General features: G+C 40.6%; 2 protein-coding genes across 3 annotated transcripts; one reads left to right on the top strand and one right to left on the bottom strand.

Annotated features, from left to right (window-relative positions):
- Positions 1-25: 25 nt before the first annotated feature.
- On the bottom strand, positions 26-5,531 carry LOC4328770 (uncharacterized). The gene is made up of 7 exons (XM_015769742.3): positions 5,094-5,531; positions 4,273-4,382; positions 3,985-4,170; positions 3,778-3,873; positions 3,575-3,646; positions 3,225-3,341; positions 26-1,436 (listed from the first exon to the last, which is right to left on the bottom strand). The coding sequence occupies exons 1-7, from the start codon at positions 5,440-5,442 to the stop codon at positions 267-269; spliced, it is 2,100 nt and encodes a 699-aa protein (XP_015625228.1). The 5' UTR covers positions 5,443-5,531; the 3' UTR covers positions 26-266.
- Positions 5,532-13,104: 7,573 nt separating this feature from the next.
- On the top strand, positions 13,105-20,977 carry LOC4328769 (serine/threonine protein phosphatase 2A 55 kDa regulatory subunit B). 2 transcript variants are annotated; one of them, NM_001409870.1, is made up of 14 exons: positions 13,105-13,425; positions 15,174-15,277; positions 15,357-15,452; positions 16,197-16,316; positions 16,685-16,891; positions 17,083-17,174; positions 17,453-17,571; positions 18,376-18,499; positions 18,656-18,779; positions 19,336-19,404; positions 19,492-19,583; positions 19,683-19,760; positions 20,150-20,217; positions 20,355-20,975. In NM_001409870.1, the coding sequence occupies exons 1-14, from the start codon at positions 13,278-13,280 to the stop codon at positions 20,489-20,491; spliced, it is 1,578 nt and encodes a 525-aa protein (NP_001396799.1). In that variant the 5' UTR covers positions 13,105-13,277; the 3' UTR covers positions 20,492-20,975. The 2 variants fall into 2 exon arrangements, with proteins under 2 accessions (NP_001396799.1, XP_015627367.1); XM_015771881.3 differs by having other exon boundaries at positions 13,253-13,425; positions 16,685-16,888; positions 20,355-20,977.
- The last annotated feature ends 1,391 nt before the right edge of the window (positions 20,978-22,368 follow it).

Raw genomic sequence — 22,368 nt, 5'->3', positions numbered from 1 at the left:
CGCAAGAAATATTAGACCAGACAACTATTGCAAAAGTAGGGCTCAGATTTGGATATAACGTCCAGCTTACATGGCAGTAACACGGCACATTAAGCACACAGTCAAGCCTGCATATGTATCAAAAGTAACATAACATAACGCAATACTAAACAATAATAACAGTCTATATTTAAAACAAGTCAACATTAAGGAGCAACAAAAAACAATTTCAACACATAAATCCGGAAACCCCTCTCTAAAAGAAGCTTAAAGCTTGAGTTGCAGGTTTAACTAGCAGGGCTTTGGGCTCCACTGTTCTCAGGAGCAGTAGGTGCCGGAGCAGCGGTTGTCGCAGGCGCAGCACCAGTCGCAGGGGCGGAAGCAGATTGGTCCTGGGAGGCAGCAGCAGTTGTAGCTTCAGTAGAATATGCGGCAGGCTGCCCGTAGCTTCCACTGCCATAAGGATCACCATAGGACTGCTGCTGACCATAGCCTGGGTGGCTTGCAGCAGGTGCACCAGGGTAAGGTGGAGGTGCGCCATAGCCTTGCTGGTTCTGAGAGTAACCATACTGGCCATACCCACCAGGAGCAGATCCAGGAGGCGGCGCCTGTCCGTAAGGAGAAGTGTTAGGAGGAGCCTTCTGTCCCTGCGGAGGTGCGCCATAGCTGCCCTGACTATACCCTCCCTGTGGTTGGGGCTGGGTACCATAGCCAGTCTGTGGTGGTGGCGCCCCATATCCAGACTGAGGAGCAGACCCTTGCACCGGGTAGCTTGAAGCAGCGCTAGTAGGTGGTTGGCTTGAATAGCCAGGGTGGCTTCCAGCAGCAGGAGTTGAAGTTTGCTGCCCAGGAGATGCTTGACCAGCTACACCTTGAGCACCATAGCTTGGTGCGGACCCATCCTGAGTTGAATTAGCGGCGGACCCATAGCCAGAAGTTCCATAGCCCTGCTGATCATATCCAGTCTGCTGAGAGTAGCCCTGCTGCTGCCCTTGGGTCTGATAATAACTAGAATAATCATATGCCTGCTGCTGCCCACCACTCTGCTGAGCGTAGGACGAATCATACCCTTGGGAAGCATATGCAGGAGGCTGGCTGGAATTATAGCTAGTAGCATCACCAGGTGCAGCAGTCCCAGGGGCAGATTGTTGCTGTTGAGGTTGCTGCTGTTGATTGTAATAATCATAGCCCGTGCCAGGGGGGGCCTGCTGAGATTGCTGATTTGATGATTGATCCCACCCAGTCTGATAACCCCCAGATGCTGGAGGGTAGCTACCATAAGGTTGCTGAGGAGCGCCATATTGTGGGGGTGCCCCAGGATAGGCTCCAGGCTGCATGTAACCATAACCAGGCTGTTGCATCGGTGCCCCCCCATGCGGACCCCAATTTGACTGAGGACGAGGAGGGCGATAGCCCTGCTGAGAATAGCCACCTGACATTGGGTTTCTAGCACGATTCTGCAAAAATATAGTTTGCACATCTGTATATGTATATACAACAAAATAATATACGACAAACCATGCAGAACAGCAGTGCAAAAGACAGACAAACATATACAAATCCAAAGCAAAGTAACATACAGAAATTCCAGAACCACCAAGAAAAATAGAGGGAGCAAAACTCACCGAGATCAATATTCTCAAGCAACATTGCTGATGCCCATCTATCGTCTCCCATGTGCAAAACTATGGGGGCTAAAGAAGATTGGACATCTAGACGAACATATATATTGAATAGCAATAGAAGAGTGCCATGCAGTTTATATATGTTGACAGGTCAAAAATAATTGACTGATAAGTGATTATACTACTCAACTAAGTAAAATATCTATTTCATTGATAATCAAAACAGATAAGCACCAATAATTTCTTTTGTCCATGGTCTCCTCCAAGAATATGGTATAAACAAAGGAGAAATATTTTGCAGTTTTCTAACAGCTTAGGTATGGTAACCTGCAAGTTCACAGAGGAGAAAATATAGACGAGAAATAAACAAATAAGGAATCCAACGTGCCCTTGTTACATGAATCTAAGTTTGAACTATATAGATTTTCAGGGTTATTATTAGAGTAACATCAAGTTCGAATTACATGCTACTCCCAACTTGAAGAGAGCAAATATCATGGGCTGCGAATTAGGGATGGACACGGGTCACTATGTGAGTACCAATCGGCCCACTAGTTCATTTGATTGAACTAGAGTGAGTTGACATGTAGTGACCAGCGCCCATCCATACCGAGAATTAAGCATCAAATAGTGCGCAAGGCAAAGGCGCCAGAAGTGATATATATAGAGTACTAAAACAGCAAAACAAAACTGTAGCCTAAATACCTGCACCTAAATTGCACAACCTGCAAACATATGTACACCACCCATGTATTTCACTTGAGTAAAGCAATGTATACAAACTATCCACAAAAGAGATAAGGGACCAGCCCAACTTAAAAGTTATACGAGACCAGGTATATGAGGTTAGATCACAAACAGATATCCAAACTATTAGTTAAAAATTAATCTTCTATCAAGCAGGATCCCGAATATGAAAATTTATGCCATAACAAACCTGGTCTCCAGTGTAGATGTGTGTGCCACATACCAAGGTATGGACAGTATTATGTTGAGAGAATCAATATAAAAATATAGTTGGAGATGGGAAATATATACATTAATTGAGAGAATCAATATAAGAATATAGTTCAGAGTTGAATAGGCAGCACCAAGCACACACAATATGTAGCTAACAAATCAGAACATTGATCCAAGAGTACTATTAGGGTATAATGGAGATTTTTGCATCAATAGTTAGAAGATTATTTTAACTGTACACATTTAAAATAATGAGAATCAATAGAGCAGCTATGAAGACAAAAAAAATTATAAATCAGTTTGTGCATCGGATATTGGAAACTGTGTGTGTATTAGAAAGATAGTATGGCACCCTCATGTGTGGGAGCATGTTGACGGCATACCCTGAGTCCATGACTAATATGTGTACATAAAGATGTCATGAACATTATTGTCAGAGAACCATAGGCCATCACAGAAGCAAAAGTAAGGCAAATGTTTCTTTTAAAAAGAACAAGTAAAGAAAGGAAGGCCAATTAGGGGGGAAGGATAAAACATAAGGATCCAAAATTAACCAAAAAAAATAAGAAGGCAGAATTGTTTTAACACCACAGATAAGTCGCAAATTGGCATAGCAATCATGAAATCAGGCAACAAATATGACAAGGGATAAAAGCGGACCTCACTGGTAACCTCAATCACCAATTGCTTTGCAGTTTCAATTTGCTCTTGTGTACCATCAATATACACTGTTCTTTCGGTTGCAGGATCACCAGGGGGTAAATGCAAAGGGACAACCTGCAAATGTGCACATGAGAACATAAAAGGTATAGAAATGCTGGAAGCAACCAGTTCATATAGTAAGCATGCTTCAGATATTTCATATGCAAACAGGCAAGCATGTGTGTCATTTCGGTAGTCTTAGCCAACAAAATTACAATGCAGAAAAAAAAGTATTATAACAAAAACAATAGTGCCATGTCATGAACGCCCTTGCCTAAAGCGTGAATTTGCAGGGCAAGAACACAGACCTGTATACGAGCACCAGATTTGGCTTGCATGGATTTTATAGTCTCACCACCCTTTCCAATAACCAGACCAACCTGAAATAAACAAAATTATTACGTCAGATGTGGAATTGTCACCGAGACCCTCATCCTCATTGTATTTTTAGCAGAACTGTGATTTTTTTTCAATAGCATCAAGCTAACTTTAATTCAGAAAAGTGGATTACCTTATTGTTAGCTATTTTCATTTGGAATTGATCAGCGCCTGGTTGAGGAGCATTGTACTTTCGGCTAGAGAGATTACCAGATGAAGCAGCATCAGCCTGCAGAAGAGGTTACATGAATAATAAGTATGGCCATCGAACAAGATGTTCAGCTAATGTCAAGTCATCCCTAAAATGGTAAAAGGAAAGCCACGAGCGTAACAGGATTACCTCTGCCAGGACCTCATTGATCAATTGCTCAGCTCTGCTTATCTGATCAGGAGTGCCTGAAAGTTCAACAGGTCTTGTCTGTGAGCCAGGTAGAGCATCAAGGTCTCTTGTCACTTGGATCTTAGCTCCTGACTGAAGTTGGAGATTCTTTATAGTTTCTCCCGACTTTCCAATGATAACACCAACCTGCATTAGGCCACCAGACTTGTTAGCAAGACCAGTTGATGTGAAATTCATTCCATCACAAAAAAGTTAGTCATTGGAACAGGTAAATCTAAGAAAGCCTACCCTTCCATTTGGGATTTCAATTGTTTTGCTTGTACCCTGGTATCCACCATATGAGGAGTACTGAGGTGTGCTGCCATGAGAAGATAAAGATGGGATAGCAGATCCGTGCCCTGATATAACAGGCAGCACGTAGATGGGTAAATCCATAATAAAAGTGAAGTAAACAAACAATTTAAATGAAACAATAGACATAGGGGTACTTCAATAGAAGGAAATAATACAATCATAAAAAGGTAATCGATACCATGGTAAAGTGAATGTGGTACAGTTGAATATCCCATATACCATTTTTACGAAAAAGGAGGCAGAGTATAATGGTGACAATCATGATAACACAAACAGATCGCGCTGCAGCATCCACATAACCACAGAACGTGACAAGCAACAACAGTTTAACACATAATTCTGCCCGATGAAGTTTTCCTACAACACTAGAACAGCATTATTAACTATATGCAGGTAGATACTATGGTAAATCCTCATCTGCACATGACAAGGCGTCATGCTATCAACAAAGCCATGGTGTAACTGCATGTAAACCGCGGGATCGTGCACGAGTACTTGCAGCTTACTAACTTGCAGACTGTAACAAAAGTAAACCATACTTCTCACTGCCTAATCGTAAGGGGTTGAAATCAGGTAACATCTCAGGCTGACAGATCTTGTAATCCAAGAGACAAATCGAAGAGTAATTCAAGCAAAGGAAAACCCTAACTAAATCCACATCACAGCAGCTACGAGCCTGCCACTAACGACGAGAAAACAAAAACAAGATCTCCCGATCTAACAAGGGTTTAACGAGAAGGCGCGGGGGAACTCACCGCCACCGGCCGAGGACGAGAAGCCGAGCCCGGTCGCGCGGCCGCCGCCGCCGCCGCCGCTGCTGCCGAGGGAACCCACCCCGGCGCCCGCGTCGTCGTCGTCGCCGCCGGCGTCGAGGCGGGGGCGCTTCGCCTCGGCGGCGTTGAAGAGCCTGGCCGCGATCGCCTGCGCGCGCTGCTTCGCGAGCTGGATCTCGTCGGCGGGGGGCGGGGGCACGCTGTTGTACGACGCCGGCGCGCCGCCCGAGGGCGGGGAGGCGGCCGGCGGGGCGGAGGAGAAGCCCGTGCGACGCGGGGGCGGCGAGGGGTCGTCGTACTTGCGCTTGGAGGAGTAGTGGTCGTCGGCCATGGCGGACGCGGGGGGAGCTAGGGTTTGGGAGGTGGCGGCGGCGGGGGGCGACGACCGCGATGAGGGGGAAAGCGAAGAGATAAGAAGGCGGAAAACCCTAGCGGACAGCCATAATTTATAGCGGTGGCCTTTTCTTCCTGGTTTTTTATTATTTTTTTCCCACTGTGGCAGTTTTTTTTTTCCTACCTGAGTAGCAATTGGTACAAGCGACGCTTGCGACAGTACTGTATTCAGAGTATACGGGGCTGTTTGGTTGCTACCCTTTGGTTGCTACCCTGAGGAGAACTAGCTTGGCCTGAGACGAGCCTTACACGGTTTTGGCCTTGTTTGGTTGCTGGCCTGATGCATCTCCGCGCGTGATTAGCCTGAGTCAAGCGACCTATTTCAGTCGCCTGAGCTCCAGGCGCAGCAGCTAGCGAGGATTACTGACGTATAATTTTCCTCCGCCGTCGTCACGCGCATGTAGTATTGCCTCCGCCGTGGGAAGCCACCACCATCTTGCCAGATCCGGCTGGCGTCACACAAATCTACGGTGAAATATCTCGATTCGTCAGTTCCATCTGCGACCCATCTGATCTCCCACAGATAGCAGCAGTTTTGTTCTATTTTTTCCCCTTCTTTATGTACGTGAAGCCGGCAAAAATCATTAGGTTGGTGTTCTGCCAGACGCGTGGATTTGGGATTTTGTTTTTCTTGTGTTCTTCGTTCTTTTTTCCATCTTGACGTACGCAAATGATTAATACATCAAAAGCTGGGCAATAAATTGGTTTGTTATGGTTAGCAGTACCCATCTAAAACGTAAAGATTTTTTTCCTCTCAGGCAACTATCCACAACCAAACAAGCAGAATGTCAGGCCGCCAGGCCAGGCAAGTTTCATCAACTTCTCCTATGCCTCTCAGGCACGCAAATTCCTCAGGCATGATACTCAGGGCACCAACCAAGCAGGCCCTATATACATGTATGTAAGATCAGTCGTCAGGTAGAACTAGAACTGGTGTGAACTGTATAAGTTGTAGTACAAAACAACATAATACATGGTTGAATGTAATGTAGATGGGTGATTACAATCTTTCCCTTATTTTTAATTTCGAAGATGATTTTGTTTCTGTTTTCTGAACTTTGTAATTTTGCACCCATTATTTAGCTGAAAAATGTGTTTGCTATCATTTCCTTAAAAGAGGACCATGTTTCAACTAATGAATAATGATGCATCAATCGAAACCCCAAATCGCTCAACACTTTTTCTAGGACAAGTCTAAATCCAATGTAGTTATCTAAACAAAATTGTATATCCATATACATATCAATTATGCTTATAAAGCGGAGAAATTTGATCATGCAACCTCATTTAGATTGAAAATTGAGGGTTTACTATAACGTGCTGATATGTAGAGTCGACTCACTAATATAGGAATAGACCTTCAATTTCAAGTTATCCGAAATAAAGTGAGTGTACATGATCGAATTACGCTTAAACGTATGCACTTTGGTTATGATCGCTCCTATTTCCCACGAACTTAAAATTCAATCTTACTTCAGTATAGAAAACTAGTCTCCAAACTACAGCAACAACCATTTGTAGGTTTTAGAAACAAAACTTTATTCAATGCGACAAGGGCAAGCTTCACGTTCAAGGTGTGATTCGAGGCGACGTGTAACCTATTCCTAACCTACATATATTCCTAAATTTTATTGTATAAACATACCTTGTTGCTGCCAATTTTAAATACCTTGTGCCTCCCATTCTTTCATTTCCCAAGCTTGCTACCAATTCTTCATCATATCTATCTACCATTCTCTCTTCCCTAAGCAGTAGAGAGTGTAAAAAGCATAGCAGAACATATGAAGAAGAGCAAATGAGCGAAAGAGCACAACAAACAGAGAGCCTGCAGGATGACTCTTAGAAGGAAGGGTGCTGGCAGGGAGATGGAGGGCACAAATAAATTTATTTGTGCCCTACCCAAGAAGGAAGTGTGGATACATCGAAGAAGAGGGGGTAAGACCAAGACGAATGTTGCCATCGTCACTAAGGTCTAGCCTCTAGGTGCTTATCTTCTATTGTTTCCTTACCTCTTCCTCCAATTGATTTCTTCTATTGTTTTCTTATTTCCTCCTCCAATTGCACCTTCAGTTGTTTCCTTATCTCATCTTCTAATTGTGCCCCTCACGTAACAGCAATTTTCTCCTCACGCAACCTTGACCCATAGCCTCGCCCTCAGAATTCAGCATGATTTTCATCCCAAGCGCGTGATATAGACCACCATGTGGCCCTATTCCTCTATTTGAAGAAATATGGGTCGCCTAACCGTGTGGAAGGATATGTGTCCTGAACACTTTGCCTCACGACAACACCTTGACGATGCTTTTAAAATCATGTTCACTAAGTGTGTACCTTTTATATATCACTTTATTTGGAAGTCCACATAAATATGATCTAGAAAAGCCTAATCATGAGTGCATACTTTTCCTAAGAACTAGATGAGACCCCGCGCGTTGCAGCAGGAAATCTTGTGAATAATATTAAAATTTGTAAACCGATTGTGGTAAACATATTAGTAAAATATTAAAATTGATTATCAAAGGAACTTGATTGCTATCATACAAAACTAATTTCTTTGTTTTAAGACTGACCAATCGAACTAAAGAGTCATGCTCTCTAAGACTTTTTGAATGGGCCGACATTGAGGACCATGAACCTTTTGAATGGGCGGACATTGAGATAAAAAACCAAATATTCTCATGATATTTTATTTTCTTAGAATAGCTGACTTTGTATAATTAAGGAAGAGGAGTTTGAGACACATGAATCATACCTTCGATAAATTGTTGCGGTAACCAAATAGTTCTACAAACTGCCATAACCCATTCCTGTGTAGCACATATATAGAAAGAAAATTTTTGCAGTATCGAAATAGTTCTCCAAATAGCCATTGATGGAATGAAGAGAGAAATACAATTCAATCTCAATAAGAATGATTTCTTCTTGCCTACAGCTTTGATATAGAGGATATAAAAGTGATTTCCCTATAGAAAAATAAAAGTAATATAGATCAGCATAAGAAACGTAGAGTGGTCATATTACATAGCACAGCATTAGGAGCTAGCTACAGACCATGAGTTGGGCAACAGAAGACGGCACAATATTTTTTGTTGAACAACTAACCTCACTTCCCATCTGAGCCTCAGGCTTGCAGCCACAGACTGGATGACAAAAAGACCCTGAACTTCTGCAAATGAATCCCGTGAGTGCGGTGATCAAAATTAAATCCATGACAGACTCTTCCGATGGCTCGCTCTCTGAACTCCCGGCTGGAAGAAAAGAAAGTCTGGCCATGGTCGATGAGATTTGTTGGATAGCCAGAGAAGTGAAATCCGCGGATGATGTTGTCTTCTTGGTGTTGCACATCGGTTACATATCTCACCGACTACTGGACTTCCCTATTTTAATAGCTCGGTAATAACCACGCTCTCAAGGGGCGAACCAAAGGGTCGTGATCTCGTGGAGCGCTGGCCGCAGGGAGAGATTGAGAGGCGGGCGCTGGCAGGGAGAGGAAGGGCCGAAGAGGAGGGGGCAAGCGAGCGCGGCGTTGGCGCGAGAGGGAGAAACGGTTGCGCGACTGCATTGCGGCGTGGATGGTTTGCTCTGTTAGGATAAGACCCCACCGATCCAACAAAACCCTAATAAATCCTTTATTCTTGAATGGGCCATGATCGAATTGGGGTGGCTGTGTGAGAGATGATGGTTGGGCTGTGTTGGATCGAATTAGCTAAATGGGCCTCACGGGTTGGCTGTGTGAGAGAAGATGGTTGGGCTGTTTTCATTTGAGCGTGCTGCATTTTTCTGATCCAACGGCTGAGACGTTATCATATCCATTGATCCAATGGCTGAGAAGTGTTGATGACGTGGATCATTGAGGATTGAGCTTTAGGGTCTTAATTGCAGTTAGTGGGGGATAACTTTATAGGAAGAAGGGATTGCGTGATTCATAATACATATACTTTTAAACTACAAAACTATTGATTAACCCAGGTCATGATTCGTAATAGTATATGCTTCTTGATCCTCCGAGCATTATTATCACCCCTATGTGTATAGTTTAATTAACCCACAAAATCATAATTAAAACACACCTAACTTTAGGTGAAACTATATTCTTATTTCTTGCGGAGTAAATTTTCTGCCATATATTATTTCATAATCAATTAAAAAAACAACGAAAATATTTTGTCATGGAAACATCATGCCGTAATCTACTTGATAGACCTATAGTTGTTAGATTAGATCATTTGACATTATATAAAGACCCATATGGATTTTACATGTCACAAATCCATAATGTAAATGATATATCTTGCTTTGATCAAATGTGATGTTAACGAAATGGCTAGCAACTAGAACAAGTCCAAGACATCATGCAATCGCTACAGCGCAAATAATGGCGTACCAACCGTGAAACGAAGTTGATCATCCATGCAATGTGAATGAGATAACACTATAGGAATGGTGTTAGATGGAATCTAAATATTGCAAATATGGAATTAAAGATAAAGATATAATTTATGATTGATTCTTTGAAATGCAGGTTTGAAAGAAAAGGAGGAATATGAAAACACAAGATTTTAATAGAAATGCAAGGACAAAACAGAAGGCTGTAAAACACAAGAAAAAAATAATGATTGTTTGAATATATCATAGAAGAACACGTGAATCATATGAGAAAGATAGACTCAAAGGAATTTTCCATGAGGTTGGAACTATTGCTAACTTTCCTCTAAAATCTTCATAGGGTTGTCCATTTCATAGGAATTTCAGAGAAAATGATAGGATTTAATCCTTTATTTCAAAGATCTTCCAATTATTTTTTATGGGGTTGAAATCCTCCAAATTTATATGTTTTTCCTATAAATCAAGCCTCTTTGAAAGAAAGGAAAATCATAGGAGGCCCCCTTTGAAAAAAAAAGAACTCTAGAGGATTTTTATCACATATGAAATAGTCTTATAGAGCCCTTTGAAACAAAGAATCGTTTCCTTCCAATTCCCCTTGTTTTCCGCTTCCGATGTGTTCATGTGTACCAATTAATAGTTTTGAAACTTTCTTGTGTTCTGAAATCCCATAGGAATCTAATGAGCATGGCATTTTATTTCTACATGTTTTTCCTATCCCTGTATTTTCACAATCGCGTTTCAAAGGGGCCTCGGATTTTAGAGCTTTACATTTGGTGATCCATTCAATCACTTTATTCTTTCTGAGCTTTAGGGGTTGTTTGAATGTTGTACTAACATTGCCACCATTGTCATACTTTTGTGTCACACTTTAGCTAAGTTATGGCCAATAAAAAGTAAGTCACACTTTAGCTAGCAAAAGAAGAGTGTGCCACACTTTCTCGAGTTGATGTCAAGTGGGATCATGAGAAAATGAGAGGGAATATTGCCACAAGTCTGACCATGAAGCAAACAATGAGCTAACTTGGTTAAACTTGCCTATCATAAGTTGTGGCAATCTTTGGCATAGTTTGGGAGTGATCTAAACAATCCCTTACTCATTCGACACAAACAAGTAGGGGTACTGACTAGTGTCATTGTTTAAAAGACATAATCTCTAGTTTCTCTACTACTTTAAGGGCTTTTGGTATCCACAACTCCTCTCATGAAGGTGGAGCACAACCAAAAGGTTTCAGCTCCACCCAAAAGGAGAGTAGTGCAGACTGGAGTGCTATTACAAAATAAACTAAGTGGAGCTGGGTTTATGTTGCTTTACATCTCCACTCCAGGCTCGACTCCCGAGTTAAATTTAGTAGTTGGAGCCCTACTAAACAGGCCTAAAAATGGACTTGTCCTCCTCCCATTCCCACCCCACCCCACATAAGAAAAAACCGCTTAGTTTTCACCTCATCCCATGTAAAAAAAACCTGTTATAAACCGAGGGAAAAAAATAAGATACGGATGAAGAAAAAATATAGGAGATCAAAAAAAGTTTACAGGGGATAATGAAAAAGAAAAACATGGAGAAAAAAGGCATCTTCCCTCCTCGGAGAAATAAAAACCATGTTCATCATACTTTGGGAGAGAAAAAAATGAATCACACCTTGTATCATCCTCTTGCAAAGCACGCGGATGTGACTAGTTTTTAAAACAAGTTATAGTATGCGAGCTATCAAAGATTAAAATACTAACTCACCAATACATTGAAAAATATGATGGACCTCCTATATAAAAATTAAAAATTAGTGCTAATAGAATTTTCATGACTTTGCTATTATAATTTCAATATTTTCTATGAACATATGATTAAAAAAATCAATGTCATACACATGGACTAACAAAAACCAACCACTCCCTAGAAAAGCAAAAATCAACCACAAGTAAAAATGAAACCGTGAAGGACGAATGTTAGGGTTTGTTTACTTTTCTACCACATTCAACCCTACCAACTTTTGGTGTTACCGAATTTTAGTAGGATAGCAAACTAAACATATTCTAGCCATTACCGTTCTACCAAAATTTGGCATTTTCAGAAGTTTCTTGTCATACCAACACTACAAAATTTTGTAAGACTAGAATCTGAACATATTCAATGTTGCAACGTTGCCAAAATCAGGTAATGAATAATGATAAACTATGACAGAATGTGGCAATGCCAAATATTAGTAATGTTAATTTCAGCAACAATTTGAACCAGCATTGGCCTCATTTGAAAGTGATGCTCGGCCGAGCTATTTGATGGCACAAAAAAACATGACGAGCACTTAGCACATGATTGATTAAATTTAAAAATAGATTTATTTGATTTTTTAAAAATAAATCTCTATATAAAAGTCTATTTCAAAAAACGCTATAATTTTTAAAAACTCAGTTTACTCCATCTGTCCCAATATAAATCCATGTAGAACATGATGTGATATATCATAAGACTACGAATCTGGATAGACAAACTGTCAAGATTCGTAGTCTTAAGATATAGTATCTCCTCTGTCGCAATATAAGTGCACCTAAAATCGGATGTGGTATTTCATAGTACAACGAATCAACTATACAAATTCATGTACTATAAAATGTCACATGCTGTCTTAGGTGCACTATGGAGAGAGTATCACATTTTATTCTTCTAGATATACTAGGTCCGGTTCTTTTCTCCAACAAAAGTTGGGTTAAAACTTTGGATATTTATGTCACGCTTTTCAAATTGTTAAACGGTGCGTAAGCTTATCAGCAAGTTTAATAGTATAGCTGGCTGCTGGCTCTAAATCATCTATAGTCAATTTAATGGCCAATTTATACAATAGTTACCGATAAACATATACTACACTATTAATATACGATCCCACATGTCATACACACATTGTGTATTGGAGTATGTGCTGCAGCTGACTACAGATCTGTACCCCGCTACTCCTCTTTCTCCTCTTTTATCTTTTCGATATGTGTTTATAGCTGGGTTATAGTATGCTATTGTACGTGCTCTGAAGGAGCCGAAAACAAAACAACATGACCTAAAATTGATTGGAAAGATTGGAAAGAATTGAATGCGAATTGGTACATTCTCGAGGACCAAGCGATAAATGTTCCCCTCCCCGCAGACAGACAGCCATGAGCCCATGAGAGTAGTCATCAGGAAACCAGCAGCGAAAGAAAAGCGCGAGAGATCGATATCGATCGATCCCACATCATTTGGCCACCCCCACCCCCACCACACCTCCCCTTCCATCCCCCATCGATCTCCTCCCCCCCATTCTTCCAGAACCTTCCAGAACCTCCTCCCGATCCCTCCCCTCCCTTCCCCTTCCCTTCCCCGCACGCGCCATGGTGTCGTGACGTCGGCGGCGGGAGCGGAAGATGGACCCCTCCTCCAAGTCCCCCGACGACGACGACCTCCGCCCCGAGGCGGAGGCGGCGAGGCGGCCGCAGCCGCAGCCGCAGCCGCGGGAGTGGCGGTTCGCGCAGGTCTTCGGGGAACGCGCGGCGGGGGAGGACGTGCAGGAAGGTGAGAACGCGCCGACCCGCCCCCTTCCGCTGCTCGCCGCGTGCGTCGCGTGGCTCGTGAGATCTGCCTCGGTCCGGGGCGGGATGTGGGAGGGTTTCGACGCGGGGTGGCCGCGCATTCCTCCGTGTAGGGGGATTCGGATTCGAAGGGGGCGTGTGGCGGGGTGGCGAATCGAGGGGATTTCGCTGGTGATTTTGAGGTTGTTCGTTGCGTAGGGTGGAGCCGTTCGTGATCTATAGGACACGGGTTCACTGGTTAAATAAATAAATGGCTTTACCAAACTATATGCCAGGTGCGGGAATGGATCACTTCCCTGCGCTGTAGGCTTTGCTCGCTAAGACTTTGTAGCTGGTAGGTAGTTAGTGTTTGTAGGTGAACCGAGATGTTTTTGTTTGCCATTAGAGTGGGTTTGTAAGGATATGAGGAGGAAAGTGGGGGTTGGTGGATCTCCTGGACATAATGCCTCGTGCTTTACATCATGGCACTTTAGTGGGGAGTGTTGAAAGTCTGAATCTTTGTGCGATGATGTGTGGTGATTGTGTATTGCTCAAGTTTTTCTTATTCCTAGTGTCCTAGTATGATTTTGCTACAAATATATATTTATGAGCTTTGGCATGCGAAGTGGGATCACATAATTGAAAGTGATCCGCGGAGCTCCTGGGGGTAATGTTTGCGTTCTAAATGTTCTTTTAATGTGCTTATATGAGGGCTCATAAGCATGTTTCCTGTTTTCTTTCTCTACTTTCAATGTGCCATCTTCTGTTAGGCATGTGTGGATTATGTGATATATTGCTTCTTAGTTGATTTTCAATTTGTCCTGGTTCTGTGGTTAGATGTGTTGGTTTCATAACAGTTTCTCAATGAGTAGTGAGATAATTCTTATTATCTCTTCCCCTGTAACAGATTTACATATGAACTGCCTGTGTTTTGCATGCTTGTTTTTGGCCTTTGACTTGCTTACATTAGCAGCACATCTTTTTCTTGTTTCAACCATAGTGGTCCATGATTAGCTTTCCTTCAGGAATTCAGGATCTTCTACTTGTCTTCAGTTTGTAGTGTTATTCAATACACAAAATGCATTGGTACATAAGTATGATGGTGCAGTTTAGGGGAGGCAAAGTGTTACCTCTACTTATATGAATGCAGTAGCATAAAGCTGAAAATGCCTGCAAATTATATCCCTATTGGATCCAGTTCTTCTACCTGTCGCATATTTAACATGATTTCAGCACCTACTAATATTGTGCTACTCCCTCTGTCCACATTATAAGTTGTTTTGGCCTCTCCATCCCTCGTCTAGATTCACTAACATCCGTACGAATTTAGGCACATATATGAAGCACATGCATGGATCTATTCAAAACCCAAAATGTCTTATAATGTGAAACAGAGGAAGTAGCATCCTTTTTCTAAACAGAAAATGCACTCCACTGCTGCCAATCAATGATTGCACATAGTCGACAAAACTAAACAAGCAAGCTCAAGTTTATCCAAACAGCAGTGATGTTTCTTATCTCTTTTTATCTTTTTTAGAGATTGCCATAGTCCTCACAAACCTTTTTAAATACTTTGTCCCAGTTTAATTAACATAAAATTGTCCGTTCTTCTCTTCAATTCAAATGTACTGATGTTTGTGGTTTTATTCATTTTGCCCGAAAGTTGTGTCAAATGACTTGAGCATTGCTTTTTTCACAAGGTGGTTTTGATATCATGATATGCATCTTAATTACATGTGTTTCTTGTTTCAGTTGACATCATCTCTGCAATTGAGTTTGACAAATCCGGTGACCATCTTGCCACTGGAGATAGAGGTGGTCGTGTAGTTTTATTTGAAAGGACTGACTCCAGGGATGTAAGTACCACACACTATCTAAGTTATGTAGGTTTCTTGTTTAAATCTCTTGTTCTCATAGAAGTCAATTTATATGCAGAGCGCCAGTCGGAGTGAACTTGAGAGACAAGATTACCCGATTGCCAGGCATCCTGAATTCCGTTACAAGACTGAATTTCAGAGTCATGAACCTGAGGTATGTGAAACTTAAAATGGTTTTAATTATAGTGTCTCCCCTGGTCCATGAATCAGAGTGACATATATATCTGCCACAGTTGGACTGTATAATTTTGATAAGAATTTAAAAGTAACAAAAATATCTGATCTGAATATATGTTTTTGCCCATGTTAGATTTCTTGAAAACCTCGAGTCAAGTCAGGCACTTAAACTTGAGAGTTTATAATAAAATTTCAAGTTGGAGGAAATCACATTATATTTTGAAACATAAGCATAGGAAATTGTCAATTCTGACAGTACATACAATGGTAGGTAACAAACATACAATGGTAGGTAAAAAACATCCAGTTAGGTGTAACGTGGTAGTACCCTTCATCCATGAATATGTGCTGTTTGTAGATCCAACCTTATAAAAACAACATGATAGCGATCTTAATACATTATTGCTAAAAGTGTTTTCATGATGTTATAGCATTTTTAACTCATGCTAATATATTAATTAACAAGAAATTGATTGCCAAAGTTGTACAATGGAGACAGTATCAGAGTCTATAGCAACAGGATTGTCAAGCTTGTGCACCAATGACTGTATCAAGTCTGTAAGTGCACATAGGGGTATTAGTTATAGCAAAATTTTTCCTTTGCTTTGGTTGCAGGCTTCCAGGATTATCTTACCAAGCCATATGCACTGCATGTTAGATTGTTATTAACTATCCTGGAATTTCTCAATTTGTTTTTCTGATTTATATGTAATCCATGTAGTTCGACTACCTAAAAAGTTTGGAAATAGAGGAGAAGATTAACAAGATCAAGTGGTGCCAAACAGCCAACAACGCCCTCTTTCTCTTATCTACAAATGATAAAACAATCAAGTATTGGAAGGTACAGTTGTGTCACGAAGCTTCCATGTTCATTTCGTTTCTTATGGGTATGATCAATTGCCTACATCGGTACTAGAAGTTTGCATCCGATATTTTAGTTTGCATAATGTTTTTGCCCCATGAGGCCATGAGTTATATTTACAATAAACTTATTTCAGAGTTTCTCCTGGTATGGACAGGATATTTCTTCACAGGCTGGTTCTATCAAGGAACACATGCTTTTCGTTCTTTGATCTTTACAGATACAAATGAACCATACAATCGCTTCACAGTTTTAATTATTTGCATGCTATCTCTTTCTTTCTTTGTTTAGCTCTTATTACTTAAGCTATGTAGTATCAATACATTACAGTTTTACTATCTGTACAGGTGCAAGAGAGGAAAGTAAAACGAATTTCAGTGATGAATTTGAATACCTCTCAAAGTTCAGGCAATGGCACAACTTCTAGTTCAAGCAGCAGTAGTTCTAGAGCGATTCTTCCAAATGGTGGATGCTCAGAGAAGTTATACAACTTCCCAAACAACGACCTATTATTTCCTCCTGGAGGATGCACATCATTGCGTCTGCCTGTGGTAGTTGTACTTAACCCACTTTATTCATTATCTCATCTGTAATCGTGTTGTTCTGTACAGCACCAAATCTGGTGTTCACATGTAAAATAAGTCTCCTTTTGGCATGAATACTTATAGATAGATTTTCTTCTTATGGCAAACTGCACATATGATTACAATATATGAGTATTTATTTTCATTTACTATGTATGCAGGTCACTGGCCAAGATTTGAACCTTGTACCAAGATGCCGGCGTGTATATTCACATGCTCATGATTACCATATTAATTCCATTTCAAATAATAGGTTAGCTACCTTCCTGATATTATGGATATCTGATCAGGCTTGTAATTTTGTAATTTTGATTCTTGTTCTGTTGTTTTATTGGCTCCAAACTGTTACACATTTACACTGCTTATTTATCTACTTTTTTCATCTGTTTATGCGTGTATCTGTGTTTCTTTACTGATTTGTGCCTTATTTCCTGTGTGAGTTCTCTGAACCTATAATACTACCTGCTTCTGTATATTTTCAAATCATGAGCATGAAGCTAATACCATGTTCTCATATTGTTTTACACCCAGTGACGGGGAGACATACATATCAGCAGATGATCTGCGAATAAATCTTTGGAACCTGGAAATTAGCAACCAAAGCTTTAATATTGTTGATGTGAAGCCTGCAAACATGGAGGACCTAACTGGTAAATTTTCCAGTGTGAGATAAGCTAGGCATGCTGTGGATTTGCCATTTGGCTTCCAGTTAGTTTTAAATGTTAAACACACGAATGCTATCTAATTGGTCACTCGGTCCAATAACAAGATGTTCCATATATTATTAGTGGAGTAAGACGCGTGGCAAAGTAACTGGAGTCCTTTTACCATGCAATTATTGGTATCCTACAACTACAAGTGTTAAATGTATGCAGGGTACTAGTTCTCTTGATATCCCTAATTACTAATTGCATTTCCCATGTGAATAACCTATTGTTGGAATGGCAACATGCATATCACTATGTATTAATTTGAAGTTTTCTCCCTATTTGGGTGGTCTGAAAATTGTCCATGCTCAACTATGGTTAAAGGTTAGATTGGGTGGGAAAGCAAATTCTTGAGGAATCATCTGTCTGCATCTATATGTTGGTATACTTGCTAGCGTCTCCTTGCGAATGTATACACTTTGTAGCTCAGTTTTGACAATTGATATCTGGCAGCTTTCATACAAGACTGCAAAATAACGAATTAGAGTAGCCGTTTTTTTTTTTTTTTTGGGAAAATGGAGGAAGTTGAAATAAACATAAATGGATAATCTGTATAGTCCATTTTTGGTTGAACACAAAAACCGATACTTGCATTTGTGATCCCCAATATATTTGTTGATCAGCTGATGCTGCAGCACCTTGGGCTATTGCTGTAAATTTTTGATCCTGAAACAATTCTTGTTCATTCTGTTCTATGTGTTCTGTGGCAACATGCTTCACATGTTAATAAATTCTGTGCAATTTCAGAGGTGATCACATGCGCGGAGTTCCACCCAACTCATTGTAATACATTAGCCTATAGTAGCTCGAAGGGCTCTATCAGGCTTATTGATCTGCGGCAATCAGCACTATGTGACAACCATGCTAAGTTGTTAGTAACCCCCTTGCACTTCCTAATGGAACATTTATCATTGTTTAGAAGGAAATGTTCGATGGAATTAAAAAGTTGCAAATGTTTGAAGTTAATTTTTATATGGATAAAATTTGCACAAGCTGTTCTCTAAAATAAAGTGCGCATTCTGTGCAGATTTGAGGAGCATGAGGCACCTGGATCGAGATCCTTTTTTACAGAGATAATTGCATCGGTTTCAGATATAAAATTTGCAAGGGATGGAAGGCACATTCTTAGTCGTGATTATATGACTCTCAAGGTCTGTAGCTGTCCTATTTTCGTTTGATTTTCTTAGACTTTTGCTTTTTATATAAATTGACAAGTTGGCACTGGTTTTATTTAAAAGTTGTGTCAACATGCTCATCTTGCATTGTCTTTTGTTGTATTTCATCTTTTGATAGGTTGAATTGACATGTAAATTAGCTGTATTCAGTACATATGCATTTGCGTTTCTCTTGTTCTGCAACCCTCAGTTTTCACTTATCTTCAATTACAGTTGCTTGAACCTTTTTCCTTTGGTCTCTGCATCCTATGGTTATTTTTAATCCCAACTAAGTGGTCGGCCAGAAAGAAATATTAGCTTTAGCAATACTTTCACTTAGTCCTTAGGATCATGGACACCATTTTTCTCGTCTTGTTTTGTCCAAAAATGGCATTTGAACCAAAACAACTCTTAAGAGTTTAGACATTCTAGACCATAGTTAAGTTCTTGCTAAAACTTTTATATATTCTGCAGCTGATTCTAATACTACGTATCATATAAGTGGTATACTGCTTGAAATGTCATTAGTCCGTTGCTCCTTTTCTTTCTTCAGTTATGGGATATAAACATGGATTCAGGCCCAGTTGCAACTTTCCAAGTTCATGAATATTTAAGACCTAAGGTGAAGTTTCGTAACCTGAATGATGGCAAAAATGTCAATGTTAAGACATGTCACAATCTAATGCCGTGTTAATTTCATCTTTTGCAGCTCTGTGATCTATATGAAAATGATTCAATATTTGACAAATTTGAATGTTGTCTGAGTGGGGATGGACTTCGTGTTGCAACTGGCTCTTACAGGTATCTGCTTGTTCTCATTATGAGTTACCAATGCCGCTAACTATTATTTTATTTGGAACTACTATATGTTAACTCTCCTTGTGGTGCCTTCAACTGCAGCAATTTATTTCGTGTTTTTGGTTGTACTCCTGGAAGTGCGGAGGCAACCACCTTGGAAGCAAGCAGAAATCCTATGAGGTATGTCTCATCTTGTGGGTGTTATTGTTTATATTATTGTGAGCTGGTGTTATTTATACTCGACCTACATATGGGCTATCCCTTTGTATGAGCCGTCTCCTGTTTGGCTGTGCCCCTTGATTTCCTGTCTTAAGTTAGCTCAGTACCGCTGCCTAATTTTCCTCTAATTTTGGCACTACCTACAAAGAAGAAAAAACGAATATTTTATTTGATTTCCTTTGTCAAAGTTGGTTGGATTGCCAATCATTCAACATAGATGACCAGTGGCTATTTAATAGTAGGTATAAACACGTCATGTCAACACCAACCCAACACACGCTCAAATGCAGACTTTTGTTTTTCCAAACCTTGCTAAACTTCGTTTCTATTGTTGGAATTGAAAACCATAGGCGCCAGGTTGCTAATCCAACAAGGCCTGCACGGACCCTGACCTCATTGACCCGTGCCGTGAGGAGAGGTATATGACTATTTTCTCTTTAGACTTAATAGTGACTATTTTCTCTTTAGACTTAATAGTTTCAGCCACATTCATGGACTAGGACTGGTCCAGTTCTCATTGTCCCTTTTCTCATCACATTAGCTCATATGAAACAGGTGGAGAAAATCCGGGAGTTGATGCTAATGGAAATTCTTACGATCTTTCAACAAAGTTGCTCCATCTTGCATGGCACCCAACTGAGAATTCCATCGCGTGTGCTGCTGCAAATAGCTTGTACATGTACTATGCATAGGTAACAGGCTAGAGAGAAAATTGTTTTTTTGGTTTGGTTGACGTGAAGCCTTCTACTTTCACATGCAACCAGGGAGATGGTGCAAAGGACATTGTTGTCAATTTCATGACTGGGGCCAAAAGAGGCAGTCGGTTTCCACGAGACCACTCCCGATGCTACTTGCGACAGTAGCAGGCTGCTCCGTTCCGATTCTTTAGTAAATGTTAAATATATCTAATCATATCAACATTTTTGGTCCCAAGATATGATTGTAGCTGCCTTGTAGCCAGAATCAGCAGTTGAAAGATAAAGCAGAAGATAGGCGATGCTGATGCTAATTTCACCGAAGGTCACAGAAAATATCTGCTTAACAGGGCTGTAAGATTTTTTTTTCTTTTCTTTTTCATTTCTTCACATGTAATGCCACCTAGCCAGGGCTAACAACCATCTCTTGTCATGGACATCCAAATCTTTGAACATAAAATTTTACTACAGTTATTGTAGCTATTCTTTGCTGCCTTGTTCATTCATTAATCTTCACGTGATCAAAAATTTGTGGCTTGTATCACCTTCGATTCTTCTTAATCCTCCCGTAAACTGAAATGTGTATAACACACTTTTCTTTCTGTTAGCTGTAGCAAAGATATGAATACCATTCATGGACATTTTGGTTTCCAAGAAAAAATAAATCTGTAGCCGATCACACCCAGAAATTTGATTTTTAGCCATCTTCTGAGGAAGATTGGTTGGTGCCAACTGGAAGAAGGTGAGATAGAAGTTGCAGGTGCAGCTTCAGCTACTTCCTGGAGAACGCTGGTTTCTCTTTCACAGTGTTTGGTTTCGTTTGCCTGTTGTTAATTGCTTGTTCCTTTTTCAACCCCCTGCTGCTGTCACTCAACTCTTGAGCCTCCGTGCAAGTTGAGCTACGTTTACACTTTCCAGTTTACCCGGTGCTTTGCCTGTATGCGTCTGAGCTTTGGAATGAATTCGGATCAATCCAATGTTTTTCTGTCTTCTTCTTTTATCAGTTTGGGGACCCAGTAATTAATCTTTGACAGGCAATGTCATGTGAAGTTATTAGTTGTTCTTGACCTTGACGACGCTCCTGTTTGAACGCGGAAGCGTGTGACCTCGACACTTTGGCCCGGTTTTTCAACCGGGCTTATCTTCTTCTACCGATGTGATTCCAGTTAATAAGTTACTCCCTCCGTTTCGAAATGTTTGACACTGTTGACATTTTTAGTACGTGTTTGATTATTCGTCTTATTCAAAAAAATTTAAGTAATTATTTATTCTTGTTATATCATTTGATTCATTGTTAAATATACTTTCATATACACATATAGTTTTACATATTTCACAAACTTTTTTAAATAAGACGAACGGTCAAACATATACTTAAAAAGTCAACGGTGTCAAATATTTTGAAACAGAGGGAATATTATAGTAGAGGTCGCTAGGTGTACACTTTGCTGGCTGGCGTTTGTTGTGTCATCTTCTTCTCTGCAAAACTGTCATGTTGTTGGCAGTGGCGGCTGCACCCTCACTGTCATGTTGTTTGCTGGTTTTTTGGCGCCAACACTGTCTACTAGAAGGCCATCGCTACCGTGCAACTCTACCCCCCCTGTGCCACCTCATCCTTTTGGGTGAGCCACCGTCGCGTTCGCCATCGTCGTTATCCTTATCTTTCAGCTGGGGGCTCGCGAAGATCGATCGCAACCCTTCTCCTTCCATATTGTAGCTACCGTCGCATCGACCGTTTGTTAACCTGTTTGGTTCTTACTTCCGCCCACCGTTATTCTTCTTCTCACATGGTTTTCTGAACTGTAAATATAGTAAGGCTGTGTGTTTCTGTAGGTTGAGAGTTCATCTACTGCGTATTAAATGAATGCATGGTT

The sequence above is a fragment of the Oryza sativa genome, chromosome 2 (assembly GCF_034140825.1).
Source record: "Oryza sativa Japonica Group chromosome 2, ASM3414082v1".
Lineage (NCBI taxonomy): Eukaryota > Viridiplantae > Streptophyta > Magnoliopsida > Poales > Poaceae > Oryza > Oryza sativa.
Note: the sequence above shows the minus strand (reverse complement) of the source record. Positions and strands in the feature narration are given on the sequence as shown.

Excerpts from the sequence above, each read along its gene's own strand:
- LOC4328770 (XM_015769742.3), bottom strand. The coding sequence starts at position 5,442 with ATGGCCGACGACCACTACTCCTCCAAGCGCAAGTACGACGACCCCTCG. Across the intron at positions 3,874-3,984 it reads TCAATGAGGTCCTGGCAGAG|GCTGATGCTGCTTCATCTGG; the intron begins GTAATCCTGTTA and ends CCTCTTCTGCAG. Across the intron at positions 3,647-3,777 it reads TGAAAATAGCTAACAATAAG|GTTGGTCTGGTTATTGGAAA; the intron begins GTAATCCACTTT and ends TGTTTATTTCAG.
- LOC4328769 (NM_001409870.1), top strand. The coding sequence starts at position 13,278 with ATGGACCCCTCCTCCAAGTCCCCCGACGACGACGACCTCCGCCCCGAG. Across the intron at positions 18,500-18,655 it reads TGTGACAACCATGCTAAGTT|ATTTGAGGAGCATGAGGCAC; the intron begins GTTAGTAACCCC and ends CATTCTGTGCAG. Across the intron at positions 18,780-19,335 it reads GTGATTATATGACTCTCAAG|TTATGGGATATAAACATGGA; the intron begins GTCTGTAGCTGT and ends TTCTTTCTTCAG.